Source organism: Fusarium subglutinans (genome assembly GCF_013396075.1).
Source record: "Fusarium subglutinans strain NRRL 66333 chromosome Unknown NRRL66333_c0000031, whole genome shotgun sequence".
Classification (NCBI taxonomy): Eukaryota; Fungi; Ascomycota; class Sordariomycetes; order Hypocreales; family Nectriaceae; genus Fusarium; species Fusarium subglutinans.
The window spans coordinates 1-23,260 of NW_023502094.1; the positions used below are offsets into that span (position 1 = coordinate 1).

The 23,260-nt window shown below is 48.5% G+C and overlaps 9 protein-coding genes across 9 annotated transcripts; 5 read left to right on the top strand and 4 right to left on the bottom strand.

The window, feature by feature from the left end:
• Window positions 1-261: 261 nt before the first annotated feature.
• FSUBG_3613 (chromatin structure-remodeling complex subunit RSC1) lies at window positions 262-3,454 on the bottom strand (the record flags this gene model as incomplete). Its single annotated transcript, XM_036681513.1, has 5 exons — window positions 262-1,245; window positions 1,499-2,058; window positions 2,128-2,980; window positions 3,037-3,139; window positions 3,195-3,454. The coding sequence occupies 5 exons, from the start codon at window positions 3,452-3,454 to the stop codon at window positions 262-264; spliced, it is 2,760 nt and encodes a 919-aa protein (XP_036540728.1).
• Window positions 3,455-4,115: 661 nt separating this feature from the next.
• Window positions 4,116-5,389, top strand: FSUBG_3614 (OTU-like cysteine protease; the record flags this gene model as incomplete). The annotated part of the gene is made up of 4 exons (XM_036681514.1): window positions 4,116-4,476; window positions 4,574-4,797; window positions 4,851-5,323; window positions 5,377-5,389. The coding sequence occupies 4 exons, from the start codon at window positions 4,116-4,118 to the stop codon at window positions 5,387-5,389; spliced, it is 1,071 nt and encodes a 356-aa protein (XP_036540729.1).
• A 481-nt stretch (window positions 5,390-5,870) lies between these two features.
• FSUBG_3615 (uncharacterized protein) lies at window positions 5,871-7,170 on the bottom strand (the record flags this gene model as incomplete). The annotated part of the gene is made up of 4 exons (XM_036681515.1): window positions 5,871-6,591; window positions 6,650-6,822; window positions 6,878-6,984; window positions 7,044-7,170. The coding sequence occupies 4 exons, from the start codon at window positions 7,168-7,170 to the stop codon at window positions 5,871-5,873; spliced, it is 1,128 nt and encodes a 375-aa protein (XP_036540730.1).
• A 1,738-nt stretch (window positions 7,171-8,908) lies between these two features.
• FSUBG_3616 (uncharacterized protein) lies at window positions 8,909-11,075 on the top strand (the record flags this gene model as incomplete). Its single annotated transcript, XM_036681516.1, has 5 exons — window positions 8,909-9,173; window positions 9,232-9,342; window positions 9,388-9,610; window positions 9,659-10,348; window positions 10,403-11,075. The coding sequence occupies 5 exons, from the start codon at window positions 8,909-8,911 to the stop codon at window positions 11,073-11,075; spliced, it is 1,962 nt and encodes a 653-aa protein (XP_036540731.1).
• Window positions 11,076-11,634: 559 nt separating this feature from the next.
• FSUBG_3617 (Rtm1p) lies at window positions 11,635-12,518 on the bottom strand (the record flags this gene model as incomplete). Its single annotated transcript, XM_036681517.1, has 2 exons — window positions 11,635-12,389; window positions 12,467-12,518. 2 exons carry the CDS (start codon window positions 12,516-12,518, stop codon window positions 11,635-11,637), a joined length of 807 nt encoding a protein of 268 aa, XP_036540732.1.
• Window positions 12,519-15,780: 3,262 nt separating this feature from the next.
• On the top strand, window positions 15,781-17,121 carry FSUBG_3618 (uncharacterized protein; the record flags this gene model as incomplete). The annotated part of the gene is made up of 2 exons (XM_036681518.1): window positions 15,781-16,986; window positions 17,035-17,121. The coding sequence occupies 2 exons, from the start codon at window positions 15,781-15,783 to the stop codon at window positions 17,119-17,121; spliced, it is 1,293 nt and encodes a 430-aa protein (XP_036540733.1).
• A 621-nt stretch (window positions 17,122-17,742) lies between these two features.
• On the bottom strand, window positions 17,743-18,729 carry FSUBG_3619 (mitochondrial carnitine acylcarnitine carrier CACL; the record flags this gene model as incomplete). The annotated part of the gene is made up of 1 exon (XM_036681519.1): window positions 17,743-18,729. The coding sequence occupies one exon, from the start codon at window positions 18,727-18,729 to the stop codon at window positions 17,743-17,745; it is 987 nt and encodes a 328-aa protein (XP_036540734.1).
• Window positions 18,730-19,604: 875 nt separating this feature from the next.
• FSUBG_3620 (DNA repair rhp54) lies at window positions 19,605-22,075 on the top strand (the record flags this gene model as incomplete). Its single annotated transcript, XM_036681521.1, has 2 exons — window positions 19,605-19,615; window positions 19,669-22,075. The coding sequence occupies 2 exons, from the start codon at window positions 19,605-19,607 to the stop codon at window positions 22,073-22,075; spliced, it is 2,418 nt and encodes an 805-aa protein (XP_036540735.1).
• A 586-nt stretch (window positions 22,076-22,661) lies between these two features.
• FSUBG_3621 (uncharacterized protein) lies at window positions 22,662-22,892 on the top strand (the record flags this gene model as incomplete). Its single annotated transcript, XM_036681522.1, has 1 exon — window positions 22,662-22,892. The coding sequence occupies one exon, from the start codon at window positions 22,662-22,664 to the stop codon at window positions 22,890-22,892; it is 231 nt and encodes a 76-aa protein (XP_036540736.1).
• Between the last annotated feature and the right edge of the window lie 368 nt (window positions 22,893-23,260).

The window sequence follows — 23,260 nt, forward strand, 5'->3', positions numbered from 1 at the left end:
CTTAAGTTATAATAATTATAAAAAATTAAAATAATTATAAGTTATAAAGAAATTTAAAAAGAAAAATAATAAAGGTTAGGTTTATAAATTAGTAATAACTTTATATAGTTGGAAACTACAGGCCTATATATTAGCTTTTACCTATAGGCGCTACTTAATTTTATAAGTTTGTATAGTAACTTAGTTTTGCCCTCTTAATCTTGAATAGGATACCGGGGCGCCTTGAATTCATGTTTGCTTCCCAACTGCTGCTCACTCGTCTCAAACAGTGCTATTTTCTTCGTTGGATGGCTTGACCTCACGCCAACCTTCAAGCCCTGCCTTGTCTTTCCACTTCTGGGTATTCTCGTTGTATTGCTCCAACCACTTAGCCATAGCATCACTGGCCTGCGCAACAATCTCTGTCTTCGCTTGGCGCGCATCTGCTGCATCCCTTTCGAGTTTCTTGTTTGAGTTACTCCCGATCTGCCCGTCGCGCTCTTTTCTCTTCCTCTCCCGGTCGGCCAACCATTCTTTCCTCCCAGCCAGATATTTCGCGCTGTGTCCTAAACCAGCACTTTCGTGGGATATGCCTTTGTGGGGTCTGTCGAGAGGAGGAGCAGTGAAGAAGAGAACTCGACCAGAACTGTCATGTTGAAATGACTCCCGCAACTCCTTTGGCATCGCATCATTCATATTGTCGGGAAGTGCGTAGACCTCTGGTGGTCTAGGTGGGTTATACACATTGCCACCCTGCATAGGCATCCCTGGCGCAGCCGGCATAGGACTGCGAGCAACTGGAGTGGCCTGCACTTGGTTGTATGCCTGGGTCATGTGGTTTGGCATAGGTGTTTGCTGAGGCATAGGAGGAACCGGTTGCCCATAGTTAGGGGCGAATCCTTGTGCATATCCTGCCTGCGAATGTTGAGGTTGGTGTTGATATTGCACAGGCCGCACAGACACTTGAGGCTGGGCACCCAGGTGGGGTTGATGTGGAATAGGTACTGGAGTCTGTTGAACTTGTGCTGGTTGGGCGCCAGGAGTGACCGGCTGAAAGTGAGGTGTCATGTGAGCATTGTATGGGACGGGCGAAGGCGAAGGACCTCCAGGATAGGATATTGAAGGATGTCTCCCGGAATGATCGCTAGGAATGCCACCAGGCACTGACAACATTGAAGCGCGCCGGCCAGAATCAGCGCCAGCATCAGGTAGTGGGACCGCCGACATGGCTTGTGGCGGAGGGGTAGGCACTGGCGGTGGTGATTCCTAGAAAGTTATGGTTAGACGCGTGCGACAATAAAGTGAGACGAAAGAAGGCCTGAGGCATGCATGAAGCACGACCAAGAAGCAGGCATCGAGTCGAAGCTGGGAAGGGGAAAGAAAGGCGTTGGCGGGCAGGGATCATGCAGGGCGTATGTTTGCTGATAACGAATAGAGCGACAGCCAGCCGAGTCATGGCATGGCATGGCATGGCACTGGCAGGAAAGAAGAAACGAAAGAGCAGATGCATTTCACTTACATTGGCCTCTCGTTTACGGCGATGTACCGCTCCAACAATAGGCGGAGCATTTGGGCTTCCCCATGTTGGCTTGGGGAGTTCATCTGTCTCCTTTGCATCCTCGCGGAGCAAGTGCTTAATAGGGCTGGGAATCTTCTTCATGCGCCGAGGCACATCAAAGAGGTCCATTTCATAGTCCTTGTCGCGTACCTCATCTGGGACACAGCTTGCCCACGTCTTGATCTTGTTGAATGTGAACTTCTCCTCGTTGTAGCGTGATTCACACACATAAATCTCCTTGTCCAGAGGAAATCCTCGAGGTCGCCCTTTATTGAATCGGGTCACGAACATGACAAAGCACCGATCCAAAACCTCTTCGATTTGATGATCCCGATATTGACCTGTCTTGACGACTTCATGCTCGAAGAAATGCTTCTCATATCGATGCACAGTCTGTTCTGGTCGGTAGTACCAGCAGGCATTGATCCATCTTTGACCAGCACGGTCTTGCCAAGTTCGATAGATTTGCGCCACGGTGGGCTTGGCTAGATCATTGGGGTTTCTAATGTGAACCCAATCACCTATATTCATGTTAGCCGCGTGACAACACTGGAGGCACATTGCATAGCGGTATCTCTATATGTACGTACCGACTTTCCAGGCCTGCCCGTTATGTTGGATCTCTGCCAGCGGTAACTTGCCGTCTTCATCTCGGAAATCATCATCAGGTTTGGCCTTTTCCTGTTCAGCTAAAAAGACAGCCTCTTTCTGCAGCTCAACCGCGGCCTTGTACACTTCGCTGTCATCCTCATTATACCGCTTGGCATTCTCAAACATGAGATTGAGGTCCTGAAGAACATGGTCGATGCTTTGATACTTCTTCCGCTTGGCCTTTTTCTTGATATTGTCGAGAGCGATGGGGTTTGGTATCGTTGTATAGTAATCTGGTACAGCTGCTTTGTCCGGTAGCTTCTCGAAAGGATGAACAAGTAGATTTCCTGCAGCGTCCTTGGGCTTTCTCAATCCCTTCAATAGTGAAGCGATGCGGGCTTCGTTCGGTGTCAGAACACTAGGAGGGCGACCCCTTCGTTTGTGCGAATCATCTTCGTAATCTTTGTCCTGATCTCTTCGACCAGCGCCACGTCGTCTTCGTCCCCTGCGTCGTCCGCTTTCATCATCTGAATCGTCATCCTCATCCTCATCCTCATCTTCTTCTTCATCGTCGTCGTCGTCGTCTTCCTCGTCTTCCTCGTCCTCCTCTGCGGGTGGAGACTCTTCTGCGGGTGGTAATTCGCCCAGATCTGGCAATTGTGCATTATTGGCATCGATGTGGCCCTTTTCTACAAGCTTCTTGAGTTCTTGGACAAGAATTTCTCGAAGACGAACTGCGGCACCGAAAATAGGAGCGGAGGGTCGGTTGTAAACTTGAGCGTTGTGACAGATTTGCGCAACATCCTTGACGAACTCGGCAAATGAGCCGTATTGTTTCTTCTGGGTTTTGCCCTATCGTTTTTGGTCAATGATCCATATACCAGTTGCCAAGACCGCATGGTACCTACTCGGATGGTACTGAAAGCAATGGGTTCGGCGATGATTTCGAAATAATCGGGCAGCGTCCTTCTATTCGGGATGCGCTGGAAGCCAGCAGCAAGCTGCTCACCACTATAAATCTGTCAGAATCACCTAATCCTCTCTTACACTAGGGGGGGGAGCATACTCATCCTGAACGCTGCACAGATAGGTCGAGAGATTATGAATCAAGCGATACATATCGGGACGGCCTTCATCGTCCACCTCACCTTCTGCGTCCTCTTCACCTTCGGCATCTTCGTCACCTTCTGCGTCCATATCTACGTCAGGGTCACCTTCAGCATCGATATCATCGTCCGGTGTATCCTTCATATCGATATCCACGGAGGCAGTCTTCGCTTCTATGGACTCGCGCACCTCTGGCGCGTTCGCCCTCCGGCTGGACATGACAGGCTCGTGAGACCACAAGGTGCGGTCGCAATGCGGGAAATCGAGGCTTTAACGGCGCGTACTATTCGCGTTTGTCAAGTTGATCTATATTGCGGCATTCAGTTGAGGAGGCGGGTTGTACTGCGAAATCACGGCAGCGGGAGGAAGCTGTAGGTAATCAAAGAGTACCTGTATACTATTCCTGAGCTTGATTGCCCTGGACAGCGCGTGCATTTGCGCGCGCGACTTCTCGCACTGTAATTGGCTAGAGTGGCTGTGCATTTCCCAAAGCGGGTCCCAATCGGCTGTCACTTGACACATGGTTGTGATGTTCCATGGTGCCAGCTTTCATCCAGGTGATTGATTCAGTCAGACAGGTTTGATCTAGCCTTACCTACTAAGGTATTGTTTCTGTGATTCATATACCGGACTTGTATACCTGTTACTCAAGCTTATAGCATTCTCTTCTTGTGGTTCCAAACCCTGCTTAAAAGGGACTTAGTGACTCGCTTTCCTATTGCTTCCTTCCAATTCCTCGCCTTAGAGTAAACCAGCCCCTCCTCCCTCACTCACCTCAAGCTCAAGCTACTGTCACCCAAACACATTAATCGCCCATATCCGTCACAAGAAAACCCGGGAGATTGTAATCTTATACTGAATCTTACACATAATCACCGTCATGCGAGCTCGTTATAAAGGTCCAGCCGGTACCGGTATCCTCGAGATACCCGATGATGCCACTGTTAAGTTGCTATTTGATGAACTGCGAGCCAAGACGGGAATTACCACTTTTGGCATAAAGTATGGCCCTCCCATGGCTATGAAGACTCTCGAAGCTAGCCAAAGTGATCAAATTGCTCGATCTCTTGGTCTTCACGGTGAGACACTCACTATCGTACCCGAGGACGTACCACCTCCCGCACCTACTGCGCCGCTTCAAACTGGCACTACCCGTCAAGCAATGACATCTCGAGCGGCAAAGCGGAATGAGAGCCCAGAGGATGTCAACGTTCCGTGGCCAGAACAGGGTGGAACTCTACGTAAGTGGTAACCTTTTGTTGGCCTCCAAAGACTATCGTTATTAACGGCATGTAGTTCTAAGGGTGATGCCTAGCGATAACAGCTGTTTATTCACAGCTTTTGGTGGTGCCCTGCAAGATCAGATTCCCGCTCAACGGCTGAGAAGGATGATGGCTGACTACATCGTTGAACATCCCGAAGATTACTCAGAAGCTGTCCTCGGTAGTCCTCCCAGCCAATATTGCCGCAGTATTCAAAACCCTGATCGGTGGGGAGGCGGGATTGAACTGAGCATCTTGTCTTCCATCTTCGATATCCAGATCTGCACGTTTGATGTCCAGGTTAGTCGAAATATTATGCTGCACCGCTCCACAACTAACATTGAAGATTACAGGCCCAAAACCTAATCAACTTCGGAGAGGACAAGAGAGATCGCTGTATTCTTGTCTATTCAGGAATTCACTATGACCGAGTTGCCTTTAGCCTGTCTGACTACCCACATGACTCGCCTACTTACCCTCCTGAGATGGATCGAACTGTTTGGCCGACTGATGACGACGAGATACTCGAAAAGACCAGAGAGCTCGTCGAGAAGCTCAACAAGGCGCACTATTACACTGATACGGAAGGACTACTTCTACGATGTGACGTACCGGGATGTAACTGGATAGGAAGCGGCCAGCGTGAGGGACAGAAGCATGCAGAACTCACAGGACACGTGGCTCTGAGTGAAATCCAAGACGAAGGTGACAACGTGCTCCGGAAGTGTGACACGCCTGGATGTGATTTCATCGGCCAAGGCGACAAGGTTATGAGGCAGCATAGTGCAGATACTGCTCATGAGAGGTTCTCCATTATTCCGGACTGGTGAGAAGGAACTGACCGAAAAATGAGGCCTTCGGTGCTCTTCGTCCTTCTAGGCATTTCAAGTAGTTTGTTGAGATTTTGAACACACTTAGCGCTTCGAACACTGAAACGAGACATCGCTTTGCAACAATTGCACGCTGCTGATGATCTTCACAGTGAACTGAGATCAGATTGGTACTGAGATGCAGCAAAAGGGGGTGTCTTGACATGGCTAGCTATTGGTACAAATGCCATGAGAGAATGGCGTTGTTCACTGAAACCTCCATGTAAAACTTGGTAACGGCTGGTATCGCTTCCCAAACACTTCCTTTCCAACCTTTTGCCTGGCATATCGATTATCCCATCATGCTGGGACATAGAGTACAGGGAAACTCTCATGTCGCTTCGTTGCTCTGCTGGGCAAGGAGGCTTTGTGATATGGCTTTGTTTTTGAATGAAAGCATAACCAGAAAACTACGGGTTGGTAATCGCTTCTGATAATAAAGGGCCATGCTGAGCAGGGTAGCTGCTTTCCGTTCAGGCGTATCGAACGCGACGCCTTTGCCATTCAATTGGCCTTTTGAGACAGCTCAGGTTTATGTACTGAGTCAATGTTGGCCAGTGAAAGGTTCAAGAACTCATGTTTATTAGACCAATTCTGCTGTTCGTCGGCAAACTCCTTCATCTGCTGAGGGGGGGGCGGTGGGTCAGTGATCTTGGTGATCAGGTATGCGGTGGATGCTTCGGCAATGCCATAGACGAGAACGCCCACCAGAGGGATTCTGACAAGGATGTAGAATCCCAGACCGAAACCAAACAGAACTCCCTCGCGGCTGCGGAACCAATTTCGCTTTTGATCCTTTGTAAAGTGAACACGAGCGAAGTATGGCTCAAGTAACTCTCGCATCAAACTTCTGGAAGAGAAGTAGCTCTGGAGAAAGATTACCAGGTACCTTCGAGGGAGGAAAATTCCCGTACCGAAGATGATCGAAGCAGGTCCCAAGCCCACGGCATTGTTGAAGGTGTAAAAACTGGCCGCGGGCAGGACAAATCGACCAATGTAAGGTGTGTATGAGAGTGCGAAAACTGCTAAAGAAATACCACCTTTGCGAAGGAAGCGGTAGAGAAACATGGAAACAGCCTGAGCGGTACTTTCAGAGTGCGTGCTTCCATCGGAGGGACGGTACATCTTGAGGTTGGGATAGTACATATCCCGAAGCTCCGAAGGCTTATCACCCCTGTGCTTTTGAACATAGGTCATATCAACCCATTGCAGGGACTGCATGAAGCTATTTGAAGGAGATGAGATACTTTCAAGTGTTTCGTGACATTTTGTTTTGAACTTACAGGTTATCGAGAGTCGGTACAACATAACGCATTAGGGCCATGAGGAAGAAGGGGACTTGGAGGACATATTCTGCGACAAAGTCAAGCCCACCAACGAGAGTGTCGTCCCATGTGACGGCATCAAGAGATACAAAGAATGAAACGAGCCATAACAAAACCTTGATCCCGACGATCTGATCGTGCGGTCAGCAAGGTTGCTCTTCTGCTCATGCTGGTAATGAAACTCACGGGTATGGTGACGATTAGTCTAATAGCAAGACCTGCCACCACTGCAATGGCAGCCTGACGATAGTGATCGGTTGTGAAAAGTGCCGGATTCTGCAACGCTCGATGAGCTATATTACTGGTTAGTGATGGGCAAAAGGCATGATGCCATATGGTGGATGTAACTGACCTCCCACCAGAGTGAGCTGAGCGCCACGTAATACGGTATTGGGATCGAAGTGAGAGAGATCGAATTTTTCCTCAAGCTTCTCCTTCAGCTTGTCTTTATCAAGTTGAGCCTTTTCGTTAGACGACATCTTGAGAGCTGAAGCTAGGTATGGGAAGCTGAAGGGTATGAGGGAGTCCAAGCGGTAGGCGCCCAGAGCTCAAGTTGAGCTTGTGTCGACGGGCTGAACTTTAGTGAATACACTGTATCAGGCACGGAATCTTTGCCTACCCCTCTGAAGAGAGTGAAGTGTCTTTTTGAGACTGTTGATAATTTGGCGGTCTTAGGTTTTGGTTAATAAATGAAAGTAATAGTGATATTCAGGAACATGAGTTGGGAACCTTGGAATGGTGAGACTGTAAGGTGACGTAAGTATTGTGTACACAGTTGGAGCTTACGCCACATTGGCGGCTGAGTTAGTTATCTAGGTAGCTCTTGGCCCAGCTATAGGTGAGGCTGGTGTATCCACAAGGAAGCAAGAATGACATATGATAGGAAGGTATGTGAGAACTACAAGACAAACACTGATCTTTAAAGATTGTCTTTGAAAGAGCCGCAATCCTCTCGAAATTACACGACACAGCAACTTTCCCATATTTCTGAAGAGAATTCTCTTGACCGAGACAAGTGCTCATAACCTGGAGCCTCGGTTTACTGTGTCCCCCAACCTCCACTTAAACCAGTTGTGATTGCTCCGCCATCTCTTTATGGCTGGCTAGGGTAGGACAACTGCACCTAAGTGGCGTTCGCAGCTATTTATGCAAGGTCCAGCTCATCCATCTTACCTTCGTACCTTGGTGGGAAAACAAAGGAATGTATCATAAAGGGACAGCCAAGTTCAACGCGTCAACGTTCTTCTTGCACGGAGCGTTGAGTTCATCGGACGATAAATCTTAGTTATGAGCATATCCTTATCGTATGACGATTCAAATCTCTTACACCAAGCGTTTTACAAAACTTGAGTGGCAATGGGGCTTGGACTCGCTGTGTACAGCAAAGCCCCGAGTTTACTGAACAGCTCTAGCTCAATCAATGGATCGAGGAGCGGGACAACAGGATCATCAGCGGGCCTAGGAATGTATGCGGATGACTAAGGCCACACCCTTCTAAACTCCCCTGTAAATTTACCTAGGTACAGCGCAGTACCTTAGCTAGCCTCCAGGGGCAAGAAAACTCAGACCTAGAGGTAGGGTATCAAAAATAAACTCAGCTAAAGATATCCTAAAATTGGTAAAGTTAACCTAAACTTTTCCTTAAGTTACCTAAATGTTTTTGTCATTTAGGATTAAGGTCCTGAGTATTCTTTCCTCCTCTAGGCTAGGTATCTTACCTAGGAGGTGGGTTAGTAGCTTATAGGTAGTAGATGGCTGGGCCATACTCCTTCCGCCGTCGCCTCAGCACCTCGGATCGGAAGTCGAGGGAACGAACAAAACAGAAAAGAAGAGACCTTCCTACCTACCTACACTCGGGTTGTTCGATAACGATAAAGATAGCCAACACCCAAGAGTCCCTCCCCTCCCCCTATTCGTTGTTCTCCCCCCTTTGAGCTTCTGTTTCCCCTCTATACCTCCAACTAGGTACCTACCCTGCGTAGGTAGTCTCGGGCTCCCTTCCACTGAGGCGTTGGTTGGTCAGGGGACTCGACTGCGATCCATCAACTCGTCACGACCCGGCGCGACAACCACAACTCAACCAACATCCGCGGCGGGCGCGCAGCCATGAACGATCTTCCCTGTTTGTCTCTTCGAGATATTTGAGATGTAGCCAGGTCGAACAAATATTTGCGCTATCAAAAAAAGAACAAAGTGCCGCGACGTCACATCCTTATCATGGACGATTCGGGCGACGATTTGGCGGCTCGAGGGCCCAGACGAGTATCAACCGCCCCGATGCCTACACGAGGTCCCATGGAACCAGAAACCCCCGACTCAGATCTTGTCGAAACACTCTACAGTCATCCAAATGTCAAGATAATTTCCTTTACGGCCACTGGTCGAGCCTATGCGAGGAGTCCTGGAGGGCCGGCCTTGAGCAATGTTGATCCACCAAGTTCTTTATCATGGTCCTCACAGCTCGAGAGAACCATCGCTGTAGGTGAGTTGATAAACGAATACCTGTGTATGCACCGCTAGTTGCTAAGTAAAGTACATAGGACCCTTTCGCATATATCGAGCCCCAAGATCGGTAGCCTTCTTGAGCTGCGGTTCTGCACTGCAACCAATTCTACGGAAAAGCCAGTGCTGGTGTATAGACGAGGTCAATAGTAGGTTTGTCCTACAAATACGGCGACCGAACTACTGGAGAATAGAGCTTCCGGTCGATGACCCCGAAGATCAGCAGCGAGCGGAAGAACTGAGAGAAGTGTTGGACAAAATTCTGCAATTCGAAAAGACGGAATGCCCTTTCAAGCGCACCTTTACTGTCGATTTGCCAGAGCAGGTTCCCGTCACAATCCTGCCCTGGACGCCGCGCGCACAACCTATGACTCCTTCTGAGGAGGCAACACCAGCATCCTCTACGGACTCACGAAGGTCTTCCTTTGTTGGGAGAGCTTCTACACCTACTCTATTAATTCCTAGACATCCCAGAGATATACCAACTAGCCCGATACCGACCAGACCCGAAAGCGCGGCTTCTAGCGTTGTGCCTTCCAACATATCTCTTTATGAGGAATATGGAATGAACCTTGACCCTCTGCAACCGTTAGGTACAGGGAATGCCGGCACTGGGCCCTTGGAGGCTGTCCCCGAACGTCCAAGTGAACAAGGCTCTCCAGATATGCTAGAGTCTCACGATAGGTCATCTGTACTCTCTTCCAGCCCCACGGAAGATGATTCCTCCGTATATCAACTTCACGAAGGCTCCGGAAATCGAGGTGGCAATATGAAGGCCAGACTACGACGACGAACTGGGAATTTCACAACAAGATCTGCCACGATGCCACCACATACGATGTCAACACTTGATGAGTCTACACCGTCAGCTTCCACTTCAAGGGAGCCTCTCTCAAGAAGTGTGTCGGAAACAACAAGAAAGCCGACTGGCCGTACTGCAGATACCACCTCTTCTCCCCAGAAAAAGAATAAAGGGGATGTGAAGGCCTCCCAGTCGCCACAGCAAAAGGTCAATGCTCAACAACCGCGATTACTACGTAGAGATAGCGAGGAATCTTTCCATAGTGTTGAGTCATGGCATTCGTCTGGAGCTCCACAGCATCCCTCGCCTCCTACTTCCCAAGCAGAATCTTCTATGGAGGCAAATAATGACCCGTACGAGGCAAATAGACTGTCAGCCGGCAAAAGAAATAAATCATCACATAGCAGGGGGAGTTCTCCCATGCCATGCGCATGGGAGTCCGACTCTGATGACGATAGCAAAACATCCGACGAAAGCTCATCGTCGGATGCGGATTCAGTGAGAGAGCTCAAAAATGATGCCTTCCCCAAACTTGACGCCATCCCGTCGACAACAACTACGACCACACCACAGCGGCCATTCGTTCCACGCCATAGAGCGACGACCGGTAGTATCTCTGTAAGGCGACGCGCCCTATCACCTCTGCCACCAGCAGCCAACCTCTTCACACCTGCTTCAACCATGGAACGGAGACCATACAGGAGTAAGTTGGAGACGGTTAAGAACCTTCCAATGGCTATCATTGCCAAGACCTACGAGATGATCTTGGGTCCTCCCAGCTCTCTCATCCGGCTAATCCTCAAGGTGGCAGCTAAGATTGCTTCTGGACAATGGCGAGGTCTCGTGTATGGGTATGGAGAGGATGGCGAAGAAATACCGGTGCAGTGGGATTACTCTGAGGGAGAATTCAGCGACTGGAGTGATGATGAACATGATCGGCATGATCGCGGTCATAAACAAGGGAAGCGAGAGCATTGGCATAGCAGACACCGCAGCAATGCTCAAGATATGACAGCAGAGGATGAGATGCGCAGGCGACCCTCGTCCTCTGACGATAGCCGAAGCTGGGGTGTTGATTGATCGATTAAGAGTGATGTGCTTAGTACGTGCTATGCTTATGCTGAATGATGCTGAAAGGTCCGTATTGAGAACGTTTCTATGAATAAGACGCAGTGGCATATTGTGGTGTAGCGGGACGTTTTGGTTGGGCGCATGGGATAGGACCAGCCGGCGTTCACTGTAGGGTTCAATATATGGATGGAGTTTTATTAAACATTTCTTCAAACTATACAGTTGGGCTCAGGAGTTGGTATGAGCGAGTCACTTTGGCATTTATCCAACATTTAATTGTACACTATAGCTTTATTTCATAAACATGATGATACTCTACTCTACTATATTCACTTCCTTGGCACCCTGTTAACCATCCTGAATCCTAGTCAAAAAGCAATTCTCTAATGCATTGCGACCATCTATATCCTCTAAACTAGCCCCTTAGGAGACAGGATAACTTATACCCAAATATAAGGTGTTATAAATAAACTTGCCAAACGATATCCTGAATTACCTAAATATTTTTACTACTTAGGATCAATGTCCTGAGTTTTCTTTCCTCTCCTAGCAGCCCTAGAGAGACCTACTAAACAGTTTCAGTCTTGAATCCTGCAGTATTGGTCGAGTCTGTTGGCCGCCCGAGGCCCCCAGCCGTTTCCCAGAACTTGTCAGTTTCCCGGCCACGACCAGTTACCAACCCCTGAATATCGAAAGGATCGATAAGGGTTTGCCACAACCTCCTCGGGTCCTTGTATCCAGGGCCCTCCATCTCCGTAACTCCGTCTGGAGAGAGATAAATCTTGTTGTTTCTGGGAAGGTATCGTCGGGGATGCCGTACGTTGAACATGATAAGGTTGCAAAGCATAAGAGCTGCCTCAAACACATAGAAGAACCACTCGTATCTCACGACAGGACTAATTGTTGCTGGATCAAAGCCTGGACCGTACCTGAGTTCCGCAACATTGAAGTACTCCACAATGCGATAAATGATTCGCGCGAGAATCAGGGTCATGCTGATATACAAAGTCCATAGTGGCTTGTTGAGCTGCTCATTCGTGGTACCAGCGACAACACATCGACGGTGAAACGTAGCAGCCAGAGTAATAAACAGTATTGCTACAAAAACCTGTAAGAGCAATGAGGTCTTGATCAGGGCATGACCTATCTCAATCTCACTGTCGGTCAAGGATTGATTCGCCGAGTATGAAGCACCCCACCCATTTAGAGCCTCAACGATGCCTGAAATAAAACCAAAGGTTGTCAGGACACGCCCGGGGTGGATGGGTGAGTTGTGCGGGACGTAGTATAGGATTCGACCGAGAATGCGATAGTTCTGAAGTTCTAGTAGCGGTCTAGAGAGGTCATTGGACGGTCAACATGCTGCACCACGATGAAGTCTTGAGTCCTGGGTAACCTACGGAGCTGCATAAGTGATACAGACACTTGCAATGAAAATGTCGAGATTTTCATAATGGAAAGCTCCATATACCCGAAGTGCGAAGCCCGTAGTAAAGAGAAGAGAGCAGAACGAGAACAGAGGTGTCAACTTCCAACACTTATACAGTCTGCAAAATATGATCAGCTACCATGAGTATTATAACTCTTCCATACATCCTATGTTGGATTGGACTAGAGACTCACAGGCACTGCCATATGTGGAAGCATCCTGTGCAACAGAAAGCGAGGCAGAAGAAAATGGCGGCACCTTTGTTGGGCGCATAGAACCAGTAGCTCCCATCAACTAATATGTGGTCAACCCTCAGCGATTTTAACGGTTGTCAAGTATGAAAAGGGATGCCGTACCGTATTTCCCGTCAGACATGGTGGTGTAACAGTAACAAGTGTGTATAAGTGTTATGAGTCCTCCCACCGTGGTTTTCTTCACATCGAGACTACATTCTCAAGGAGTAAAGAGAGAAACAAGAGAAACACTCCGACTTATATACTCAGCCATGACGATAATATCAATAGCAAGGCCCCTGTGATCATCATAGGTCCATATGTAATTCCATTGCAGCTTCACCCGATACCATCACTCTTCAGCCCCGTGGTGCGAGTAATTGCCCAATCGTGGACGAATGCGATGAATACGATTTCCTAGTTGGCGGGTCATGGAGCAAGCCACCCAATCCCAACACATCTTTCTGACCCTTTCTCAGTGGGCAAGGCACTTCAATTCCGTATGACTTATCTCGCATTGCCCGTATTCGTCGTGTTGTTCATTGAAATGCGGCTGCCTTGCCTTCAGTACATGTTTGCCATTAGGCTCACCTCCCGTCGGGTCCCATGTGTACCGGGGAAGATCTGTCAAAGCCTGCAAGAAATCATGGACCTAGGAACTTGTACTCGGTGAGAGATGCTCAGCGAATATTGGCCTCAGGGCAAGAAAATAACAGGCCTTAATACAGGTAAGGTATTAAAAATAAACTTAGTAAAAGTTATCCTAAGCTTAGGCTATATTACCTAAATCCTTTTATTATCTAGAATCGAGGTCATAAGTTTTCTTTCCTCCCTTATATTTAGGTATCTATAGTAATTAGCGCTTTTTATGTGAACTGTAGAGCTGAGAGATCAGAGCTAATACGGAGTACATACCTACCTAGAAAAAACCTTTATTTTACCGCAAGCCTTTTCTCTTTGAGCCCCAGTAGTGTAGCTTGTCACAAGAACAGGCTTGGTCAACATTGAATTGATACAGCATTAGTACATACCCTTAAGAAGCAAGAAAACACCAGACCTTGATACAGGATATCAAAATTAATTTAGTAAAGAGCCCCCCTAAGCTTAGGCTAGGTTTACCTAAATATTTTTATTGCTTAGGGTCAAGATCCTGTGTTTTCTTTCCTCCCCTAGCATACCTACCTGGAACAGAACACCGAAACGATGCACGGATCGATCGGGACGAAGAATCAAAACGACAGGCACGGGTCATGATGTTTGGGTTGTTGCCCTAGTAAATGAGCTCAATGTCGATGCAAATTGCAAAATGGATCAAATACCTATGCTCATAATCCTCTTATACCTTAGGTGCATCTAAATTGGTATTTGATGCGGGCGAACGAATCAGATCAAGGCAAATTGACGAGAAGGAATGATGAAATGGCATGGCCCATTCGGCGGTTTTATTTAATTGAGACAATCCATGTGATCCTTCATCGACGAAGGATCGGAAAAGGAGAACACAGCCTTCTCAACCCCAGAATTGTGAATTCGATAAAGATTGGCTGAGCAGAAAAGAAAGTGCACACATGCCGTGCCAAACGTATTTGTTTTTGTAAATGTAAATTTCCATATATACCTACGTCACAGTATGTGTTAGTTTTCACATATCACCGCGCGGTATCCGTATATCATCTCATACTTGTGATGCAGTCAGTGGTTGCAGGGGGCTTCCAAGAATGTTTCTAGAAACTTAAGGGCCCGAACCGACACAGAGAGTGGGTTCGGTTGACCCTGTACGTTGATCCTGGCGATCCTAAATTTGTCATTCAAGAGACTCCGCAAGCCTGTTTCCATGTTGCTGATGCTGCAAAAGCCGTCAAAGGCATTATATCCGTAGTTGCAATTTACTTTTTCGCATATCGATTTCGCTACTTACCTAGTTAGGTTTGCATGAGCCAAAAATAAACACGTTCTAACGAGGACGTGCCTCGTTTTGGGATTCCAATACGTATCTTTGCCACACCTTGCGGTCACTTTTACAAGCCTCAATCAGTTTTTAGCGTGGGATTGCGGGGGTCCCTTGGCTTGGCCTCTGGGGCAAATGAGAAGCGAATCCGCTTAGTGAGGTGCTAACAGCTCGTTTCGGGCAACATCTTGTACCCGGTTGTTTGTTCCTTGGTAGTTGAACTCTTTTGGTCTGACACGAATTGTTTGTCTTTGGCCTTGTTCTCTCTGAGTGGTGATTCTTTATGTGCTGAGCATGAACATCTAAAGAGTCACAATAACTAATTAGTGCATACGTCAGTGCATCGATATCCTGTCGTGACAAACGCCAAGAAACAGATCCTCATCATCCTTGTCTCACAACATCCATCCACGGGCGCCGTGCGGGCCCCATATCAGACGGCGGCCGATAGCTAGAAGCGGTCATAGCCATCTTTCAGCTCAGCTCACCAGAGCTCTTCCGGGTCAGGTGGTAATCAAGGACCAGCCTGGGCCTAATACTAACTTGGGACCTCTGTAGCTGAATCTATCATTCTATCCCTTGACAAACTGCACATTCACTAGGTACCTTAGACAACAGCTCCGGGCTGCGCTGTATCACTACCTACAACACAAGGGCTTCGCCTCTTTTGCTCCTTACCTCACTCACCTCAGATTAAGGAACCTCGGTCTTTTTCTGACCGGGCACGCTAAAGGCCATAGGCGGAGAAGAGTTCTAAGCCTCCTCCTAGAGCAAGCAACTCCATATACTTATCCATCCGTCCAGCTCACGGATCTTGACGACTTCTCTCTCTCTCTCTCTCTCCTCCCTTACTTTTGCCAGATTCTCAAATCACTGCTGGCTGTTGTCCACCCAAGCCGGGCACCGCGTCTGTTAGCACAATTGTTATGATCTGACGCCTGCCATAGAGTCACTATCTCACCACTAACGATTTCGCCCGCCAAATCTTTCTGAATCCACTGCATTCGATCCATCACATTAACCCCTGGTGAATCTGTTGCTAGTTCGACGTAACGTCACGAACAGTACCTGTCTTTCAGCCGCCATCTCCCGCCAGTTGCCATCATGGGGGAACAACCAGGCATTTACGTTCATCTGGAAATGGGCGTCCCACTGCCCAAAATCATGTCCAAGGACCGACACATTACTTATGTATCAAAGAGCATGCGCGACCGAGCCAACCAATTTCCTCGCCAAATACCTCCAACAAATACCAACTATCTCAACGCTCCAGCACAGTACCAGGTCACTCACCAACAAATGCCGGCCCAAGCCCAGCACCCGCAGCAACAGTTCACTCACCCCATCAGAAACCCACCTCCCAATATCTACAGCAGAGATCCCGTGTCGGTTGGCATGGCCCATGAGCCCACATATCAACCATATCGTCCCCAACAAGCAAAACACCACATCAAAGAGTACTATGCACCAGCTGCCCCAGCGCAACAACAACCACAGCGAGAAATCCACCCCGAAGAGCTGCGACTAAGCTCAAGATCCGCAGAAAGAAGTTCTCACGAGCGTGGAAGGTCGGCACCCCCTCCTTTGAACAGCAGTCCCTGGGATGTGACCTCCAACAATTCAGGAGGCGAGCCCCAAGTTTGGAAAGCTTTGCCTGCAACTCCGAATCAGTTCCGACTTGGCGAGGGCGACATGCCATGGGACGGCTGGAGTTTCCCCATGGAATTCAATGATAGCAATGGAGATGATGACAGCAACGAAAGGGGAGAGAATCGCACTCGCTCGCGTGAGGCCAGCCTCCGAGCAACATGGGGACCCGAGTTCCCAGGAGAGCCGTCACGGTATGTCCAGCCTGTGCAAGTGGACGATCGAGCACGAAGCAAGGCCAAAGATATACAGTCCTTAGCTTCAGCACTGATGACGGTGGATAACGGGTTTGAAGACCAGTGGTGGTATCAAGGACCACGTCTCGTCCATCTTGATGGCACAACAGTCATGGTGCCTACAGCTGTTCCAAGGTCCAGCTTTCACCCAGACCATCAACAAAGCTCGGTAGGATGGGCTGTCTCGCGTGAAGAAGAGCAACAGCAGAAGGATTTTAAATATCAGCATCAGCTACAACATAGTCCCCGCGAACAGGAGCAGCAGCGATATCAGCGTAGCCGACAACGGCATCTATCTCTCCAGGAAGAGCAACTCGCGTCATTTGTCTCCCCAAATACTTCTTTCCAACCTGTGTCACCTCGATCGAGCCTTGCAGATATTGTGTCGCCTTTGAGCGACTATCCGAGTCCGCTGTCGAGTTATGGGGTACTACGGCGGTCTTTGACCACGAGATCGGATGAACTTCACATATAGTTTCCCCTGGATGCGACCTTTACCACTGCTGAGAAGTATGACAAGTACCCCGATACATTGACTTGTGACGGCGTCAAAATGGTTTAATGAGGAACATACATGGTTTCCCGCTATGGCGAAATAGTTGTTGGTTTGCGAGTCAAAGAGCCCCACCCCAGAGGATACTCAGGTCTAATGAATGGGAGACTTACCATGTCATATGTTTTCAGGCGCTCAGAAGATGTCTTTGGTGAATGTACATATGATGGCGTTAACAAAGATTTTGACGTCATTCAGATACCTTTTTGATTTGGGTGTAAGGAAGACTTCATTGGCCTTTTAAATGACGAAAACCGTGGTCTAGTTCTGATACAATAGCTCTCGTCTAGTGATTATTAATTTGGAGCCAACAACATGATCAAAGTAACTGATTCTGGGCCTTGGACTGGGACCAAAGAAGATAATCATAAAAGTGAAATGAACGTTGACTGAGTTCAGGGCAATCATAGGAGGCAGAAACAACCTCAGATGGTAAACTTTTGAGGTAAGTGGTCTGATATGCAGTCATTATGCAAAGGGGTCAAGGTAAAGCTCTTGTTAGATATTTTCATAGCAGCTTTTCCTTGTTTATTTTATCCTTCCTAGAGAATTAATGTAACTGAAAGTTAAGCCGAAATCCATTTGCTTAACTATAGCAGGTAATCCGGATGTCATTGTAGACCTCAGGCATCATGTTTGGGCCAACTCTACCCTAGGCTCGTTGGCCACTCTCTTCTTCCGTCCATGTCCCAGTTCGAACATGACCCATTCGTAAACCGCCCACTGAACAGCATTCACTATGAAAGCTCGTACGCTGCAGATAGTCAACCCTCTAAAGAATACACGAGAGCCTCCCTCCCGGTACGCCTCACGTGCGACCTGTATTGCGCCAGCCCGTTTGGTTTGTGATGCTAAATTTGGTCGCAGAAGGGGTGTTGTTTCTGCTTGTCCGCCAAGAGTTTGAGCTTGAACTCTAGTCTTGACAACATCGAGTGGAAATATGCTCGCCCAAGTTACGACTCCAGCTAGACCTCCGCAGAGGAGAACCTTGGCGGCCTCATGTTGCAAAGAGGTTTCTTCGCCCTGTTCCGCGGCCAGCCAACGGGTAGTCAGCTCGTAGGACCAGAAGTAAAAGCCATAGCCAACGCTATCCCGGATGGCAGTCACAGTTCCGCCGAAGTAAAGACCTCGGGTACCTTCGTTTTTCCAGATATCCTTAGTGATAGCCCAGCTTGAGATTGGAGAGGATGCCAACTGCGCCCTGCACTTGATCAGTTCGGTGGGAGTGCTGACGACCCAGGTTGCAAGACCGCCCACCGCGCCAGCAAGCCAAGTATTCCACAAGTTTCCAGATGTTGAGAATACGCCATTCAATGCCGCCTCTGTTCGATTATATGAAACAAAGAGTAAGGCGTTCAGCGCACCGTAACCGAGAATTGGTGCTGCAGTTCCTGTCACTAGGGAGGCGTAAGATCCAAGGTACCGCGTGCTGAAAGATGCACCCTGGTTGGTGGCTGCAGCCGCTGCTGTTGTTCCTGTAGGGATCGAACAAACAGGCGGGTTCGTCACTGGACTGGTGTATTGCGCTTGAAGTCGAACTTTGATCACATCAAGAGGATTTCCGATGATAATTCCAACAGCTCCACTGAGATAGCCAGCCCAGAAATCAGCCGACATTATGAGACAAATTTTGTAGACTCTATAGGGGACAGGAGATTGTCAGTATATCTTGACACTTTGCGCTGAGCCACAGTGATAGTGCTCAAGACGCCGAGGTATACGAGGCCCCAGGCCAAGCCGAGCCGTGCAAGAGGAGCGCGATTCGCAGTAGCCTGCACATTAATTCGACGAAACCGCGTAAGATATTGCCAATGCGCGAAGTGTCCAGCAACAGTTGCAGTCAAAATTCCAGTGCGATGCCGAGCAATTGCTACTTGAAGAGGAGTCGGTCCAGAGGATTGATGGTTGGCAAAAGGATCTCCACCAGCCGATCGGCTTTGATCGGACTTGGACAGATTGACGCTTGAAGGCATGTGTTAGTGATCCAGGACCAGATGATCAGCGGTGGCCTACCCTGACGACGTTGCAGCAAATGGGCTTTCAGTTATCATCTTGGGCTGGGTTTTGACCGAGCGAGTTGTATCTATATAGGAAAAAGGAGAAAAGGAGAAGATGTATTCCTTGCCAGTCGTTCCGGTCCCATGAATGAACCGAACGACAAACTCGATTCTTGGACCGATTCCCGATGGATCCAATTTTATGTACCTAAGCTACCTAGTGGAGGCTTTGAGTTTTTTGAGCCCGGGATTTCGGTGGTTTCGGGGTCTTTGCTAGGGATGGCCGATGGCTAGTAGCTTTCTTACAGTCTAAGGTAAGGTAGAAAGCTAGTGGCGATTCACGTGATAGCGTGTTGCTGCCTGCTGTCGCGTCGAGTCACCAACATCGCGCTTGCCTAGGTATTTACCCTCCATTGATTCTCGCTGGGGTGGCAAGAATTCTTTCATACTTGGAACAATCGTCCGATAAGTCTTTGAAACGAGAAGATATTCAAGATGGGAGCAGCGTGAGTAACAGGACACTTTGGCGCGGTGTTGCAAGCTCTAATACTCAATTTAGGTCCCCTCTCGTCGCGACGCCACTTGCTAGCAAGGACAAAATTCTGGGCAAGCGGATGCCAACGCCCTCTTCAATTGACCGTCTTCACAAGCCATTCAAATGCCCTGGCGTCGCTGGAAGAAGCCCGGCTGTTGATCGACCGTCCCGCAAGCGAAGAAAAGTCGATTATGGTGGTGCCGATGGCGAAGCAGATAATGACAAACCATACTCCAACGACGACAGGCTTGCGCTCGCCACTCGAGACATCAACCGTTTCCCCGTTTTCCAGGCCAAAGATAAAGGCCTCGTTTTCCGCAAGGCCTTTTCTGTACCATTGAAGAACAAGGACAGCGCTGCATACAATCCCAATCGTGCCCCTCCTACACTGGGTCTACGGCAAGGTGCAGTCTTCATTGCAAAGCCTCTACATGACCCCAGTGGCGAATTCGCAATTGTTCTTCATGATCCGACTGTCGACGACAAACCAAGAGATGTCCCCAAGGCAATTGAGCCCGCCAAGACGGAGGCTGCGGACGGGAAACTCGACGCTCCACTCGTACATAAGAGTCTTGCTGAGATTCTCGGAATCAAGAAGAAGGTGGACGGCGAACACCCTCGCGTTCCAGTCGTAATTGACCCGAAGCTGGCCAAGATCCTTCGTCCCCATCAGGTCGAAGGTGTCAAATTTATGTATCGATGTGTTACTGGCCTGATTGATGACAAGGCCAATGGCTGCATTATGGCTGACGAAATGGGTCTGGGAAAGACTCTTCAGTGCATCTCTCTGATGTGGACACTACTCAAGCAATCCCCTGATGCTGGGAAACCGACAATTCAGAAAGCAATCGTTGTCTGTCCTGCCAGCTTGGTCAAGAATTGGGCCAACGAGTTGGTGAAGTGGCTTGGTCCTAATGCCATCAACCCATTCGCCATCGATGGAAAGGCGTCTAAAGAAGAACTGACACGTCAACTTCGACAGTGGGCAATTGCTAGCGGACGGGCCGTCACCAGGCCAGTCATCATTGTTTCCTATGAAACTTTACGATTGAACGTGGAGGAGCTGAAGCACACAAAGATTGGCCTGCTTTTCTGTGATGAGGGACATCGTCTCAAGAATAGCGACAGCAATACCTTCAACGCCCTCAACAGTCTCAATGTTTCGCGGCGTGTCATTCTCACAGGCACACCTATCCAGAATGATCTCACGGAGTATTTCTCGCTCACAAGTTTTGCAAATCCCGACCTGCTCGGCACACGACTGGAGTTTCGCAAACGCTACGAGATCCCAATTCTCCGCGGCCGAGATGCTGACGCGTCAGAGGAAGATCGAAAAAAGGGCGATGAGTGCACCGCTGCATTGCTCAATGTTGTTAACAAGTTTCTGATTCGCCGTACAAACGACATTCTTTCCAAGTACTTGCCTGTCAAGTACGAGCACGTTGTGTTCTGTAATCTTGCACCCTTCCAGTTTGACCTCTACAACTACTTCATCAAGAGTCCTGACATTCAGGCTCTCCTGAGAGGCAAGGGAAGTCAGCCTTTGAAAGCCATCAACATTCTCAAGAAGCTCTGTAACCATCCTGATCTTTTGAACATGGCGGATGATCTGCCGGGCTCAGAGCAGTGCTTCCCGGACGACTATGTACCCAAGGAATCCCGTGGTCGAGATCGCGAGATCAAGTCATGGTATTCAGGCAAAATGGCAGTGTTGGATCGCATGCTGGCTCGTATCCGCCAAGATACAAACGACAAGATTGTGTTGATTAGCAACTATACTTCGACACTGGATCTTTTTGAACGAATGTGCCGCTCTCGTCAGTATGGATGTTTGCGACTCGACGGAACCATGAACGTCAACAAGCGTCAGAAGCTTGTTGATCGGTTCAACGACCCTGAAGGTGACGAATTCGTCTTTCTACTCAGCAGTAAGGCTGGCGGATGCGGTATCAACCTTATCGGCGCGAACCGCCTGGTGCTATTCGACCCCGATTGGAACCCGGCTGCTGATCAACAGGCGCTTGCTCGAGTGTGGCGCGATGGACAAAAGAAGGACTGTTTCGTGTACCGCTTCATCGCAACGGGCACTATCGAGGAGAAGATCTTTCAGCGCCAGTCTCACAAACAGAGTTTATCTTCTTGCGTTGTGGACTCGGCGGAAGATGTTGAACGTCATTTCTCGCTCGACAGTCTCCGTGAGCTTTTCCAGTACCGGCCAGATACCAAGAGCGACACTCATGAGACGTTCAAGTGCAAGCGGTGTAAGCCTGATGGCAAGCAGTATATCAAGGCGCCGGCCATGCTGTATGGTGATACCAGCACATGGAATCATTTTGTCAACGAGGGACTGAAGCCAATTCAGGACTTGCTCTTGAGGCAAGAATGTGGAGAGTCCGAGGTTTCCGCTGTGTTCCAGTACATTTCTCACTAAGTTATCAGCTTTGTGTCTTTAATGATTCATGTTCACGAGGCATTCGGGGCATTATTGTGGATTAGCGATATTGGAAGGTCATGATCTGTTTTATGGAGTTTCATGGCAGACCTGTTTAGATAGACAGGCTTACTGTAGAGTGATATTAGATGAACACTGATAGAATATAAAATACTATAAGTATTCAAGAGCGCACTGGGTTTTTTACCAATTTGCTCCGCGCATTGCGACGTGAGATCCATCGACCATACCACGAGTTCGCGACTTATCGACCTACTGTACCAGGAACCGTATCCACCTCGAGTTATTCTATTCGATCAACTGGAAGAAGTGGCACATTTATCTACATGCTTCGAGTTACTCTGTATCTTGGCTTCTATCATGTTGAAGTCATGACAGGTAGACACAGTGCTCATGACATATATAATCTTTTCTTCGCACTGTTAATGACCTGCTAGCTAAAGTTTTAGTCTTTCTGGTCCAGGAACGTGAACCTCTTGAGAGTCGCAAACCCAACAGCCAACACCACAAGGACTACCTGGGTCAAATCAAATAAATCCGACTCCTCCCTATCACATACACCAAAATGTCTTCCAAGCCTGCCAACCAGCCCTCTCCGGAGTTTACCTCCTACTATCTTCAACGCACAACACAAGAGCTCTCAGAGGACCTTGACAAAGTTCGCAACGCAGAGGACTTCAAGGCCGATTCCATTCCATTCCTTGTTCATGCCCTGCAACAGGGTGCGGGTCTTTTCTCTGCTGAGGACCAGAAGAGAGTGGTCGCTGCACCAAAGGCCAAGGACGGGGATGCATGAGCAGACTGTATATACGCAGTCCGGATTTTTTTCAGTCTACCTACTACGTGGACGCACGGCAGCATTTCAGATCCGCTCCTTTGCAATAAGTGGACTCGTGAGAGCAATTATTCACCACTTCCTACGAGACAAGATGTCAAACCACAAGGATGGCTTTTTTTTTCCTTTGCAGAGAGGAAGCGGTTTTATTGACACCAAGAATGCTTGACACTGCACTCAAATACGCCACGGCATGTTGTCAGCTCAGTGAAAAGGGGATAAGTCAAATTCAGGAATTATGTCATTTAGCAGCCGTTATTACATAGGGGTATCTCAAATCAGAGTCTACACTACATCAACCGCGCATTACAATCAATCTATATATACGC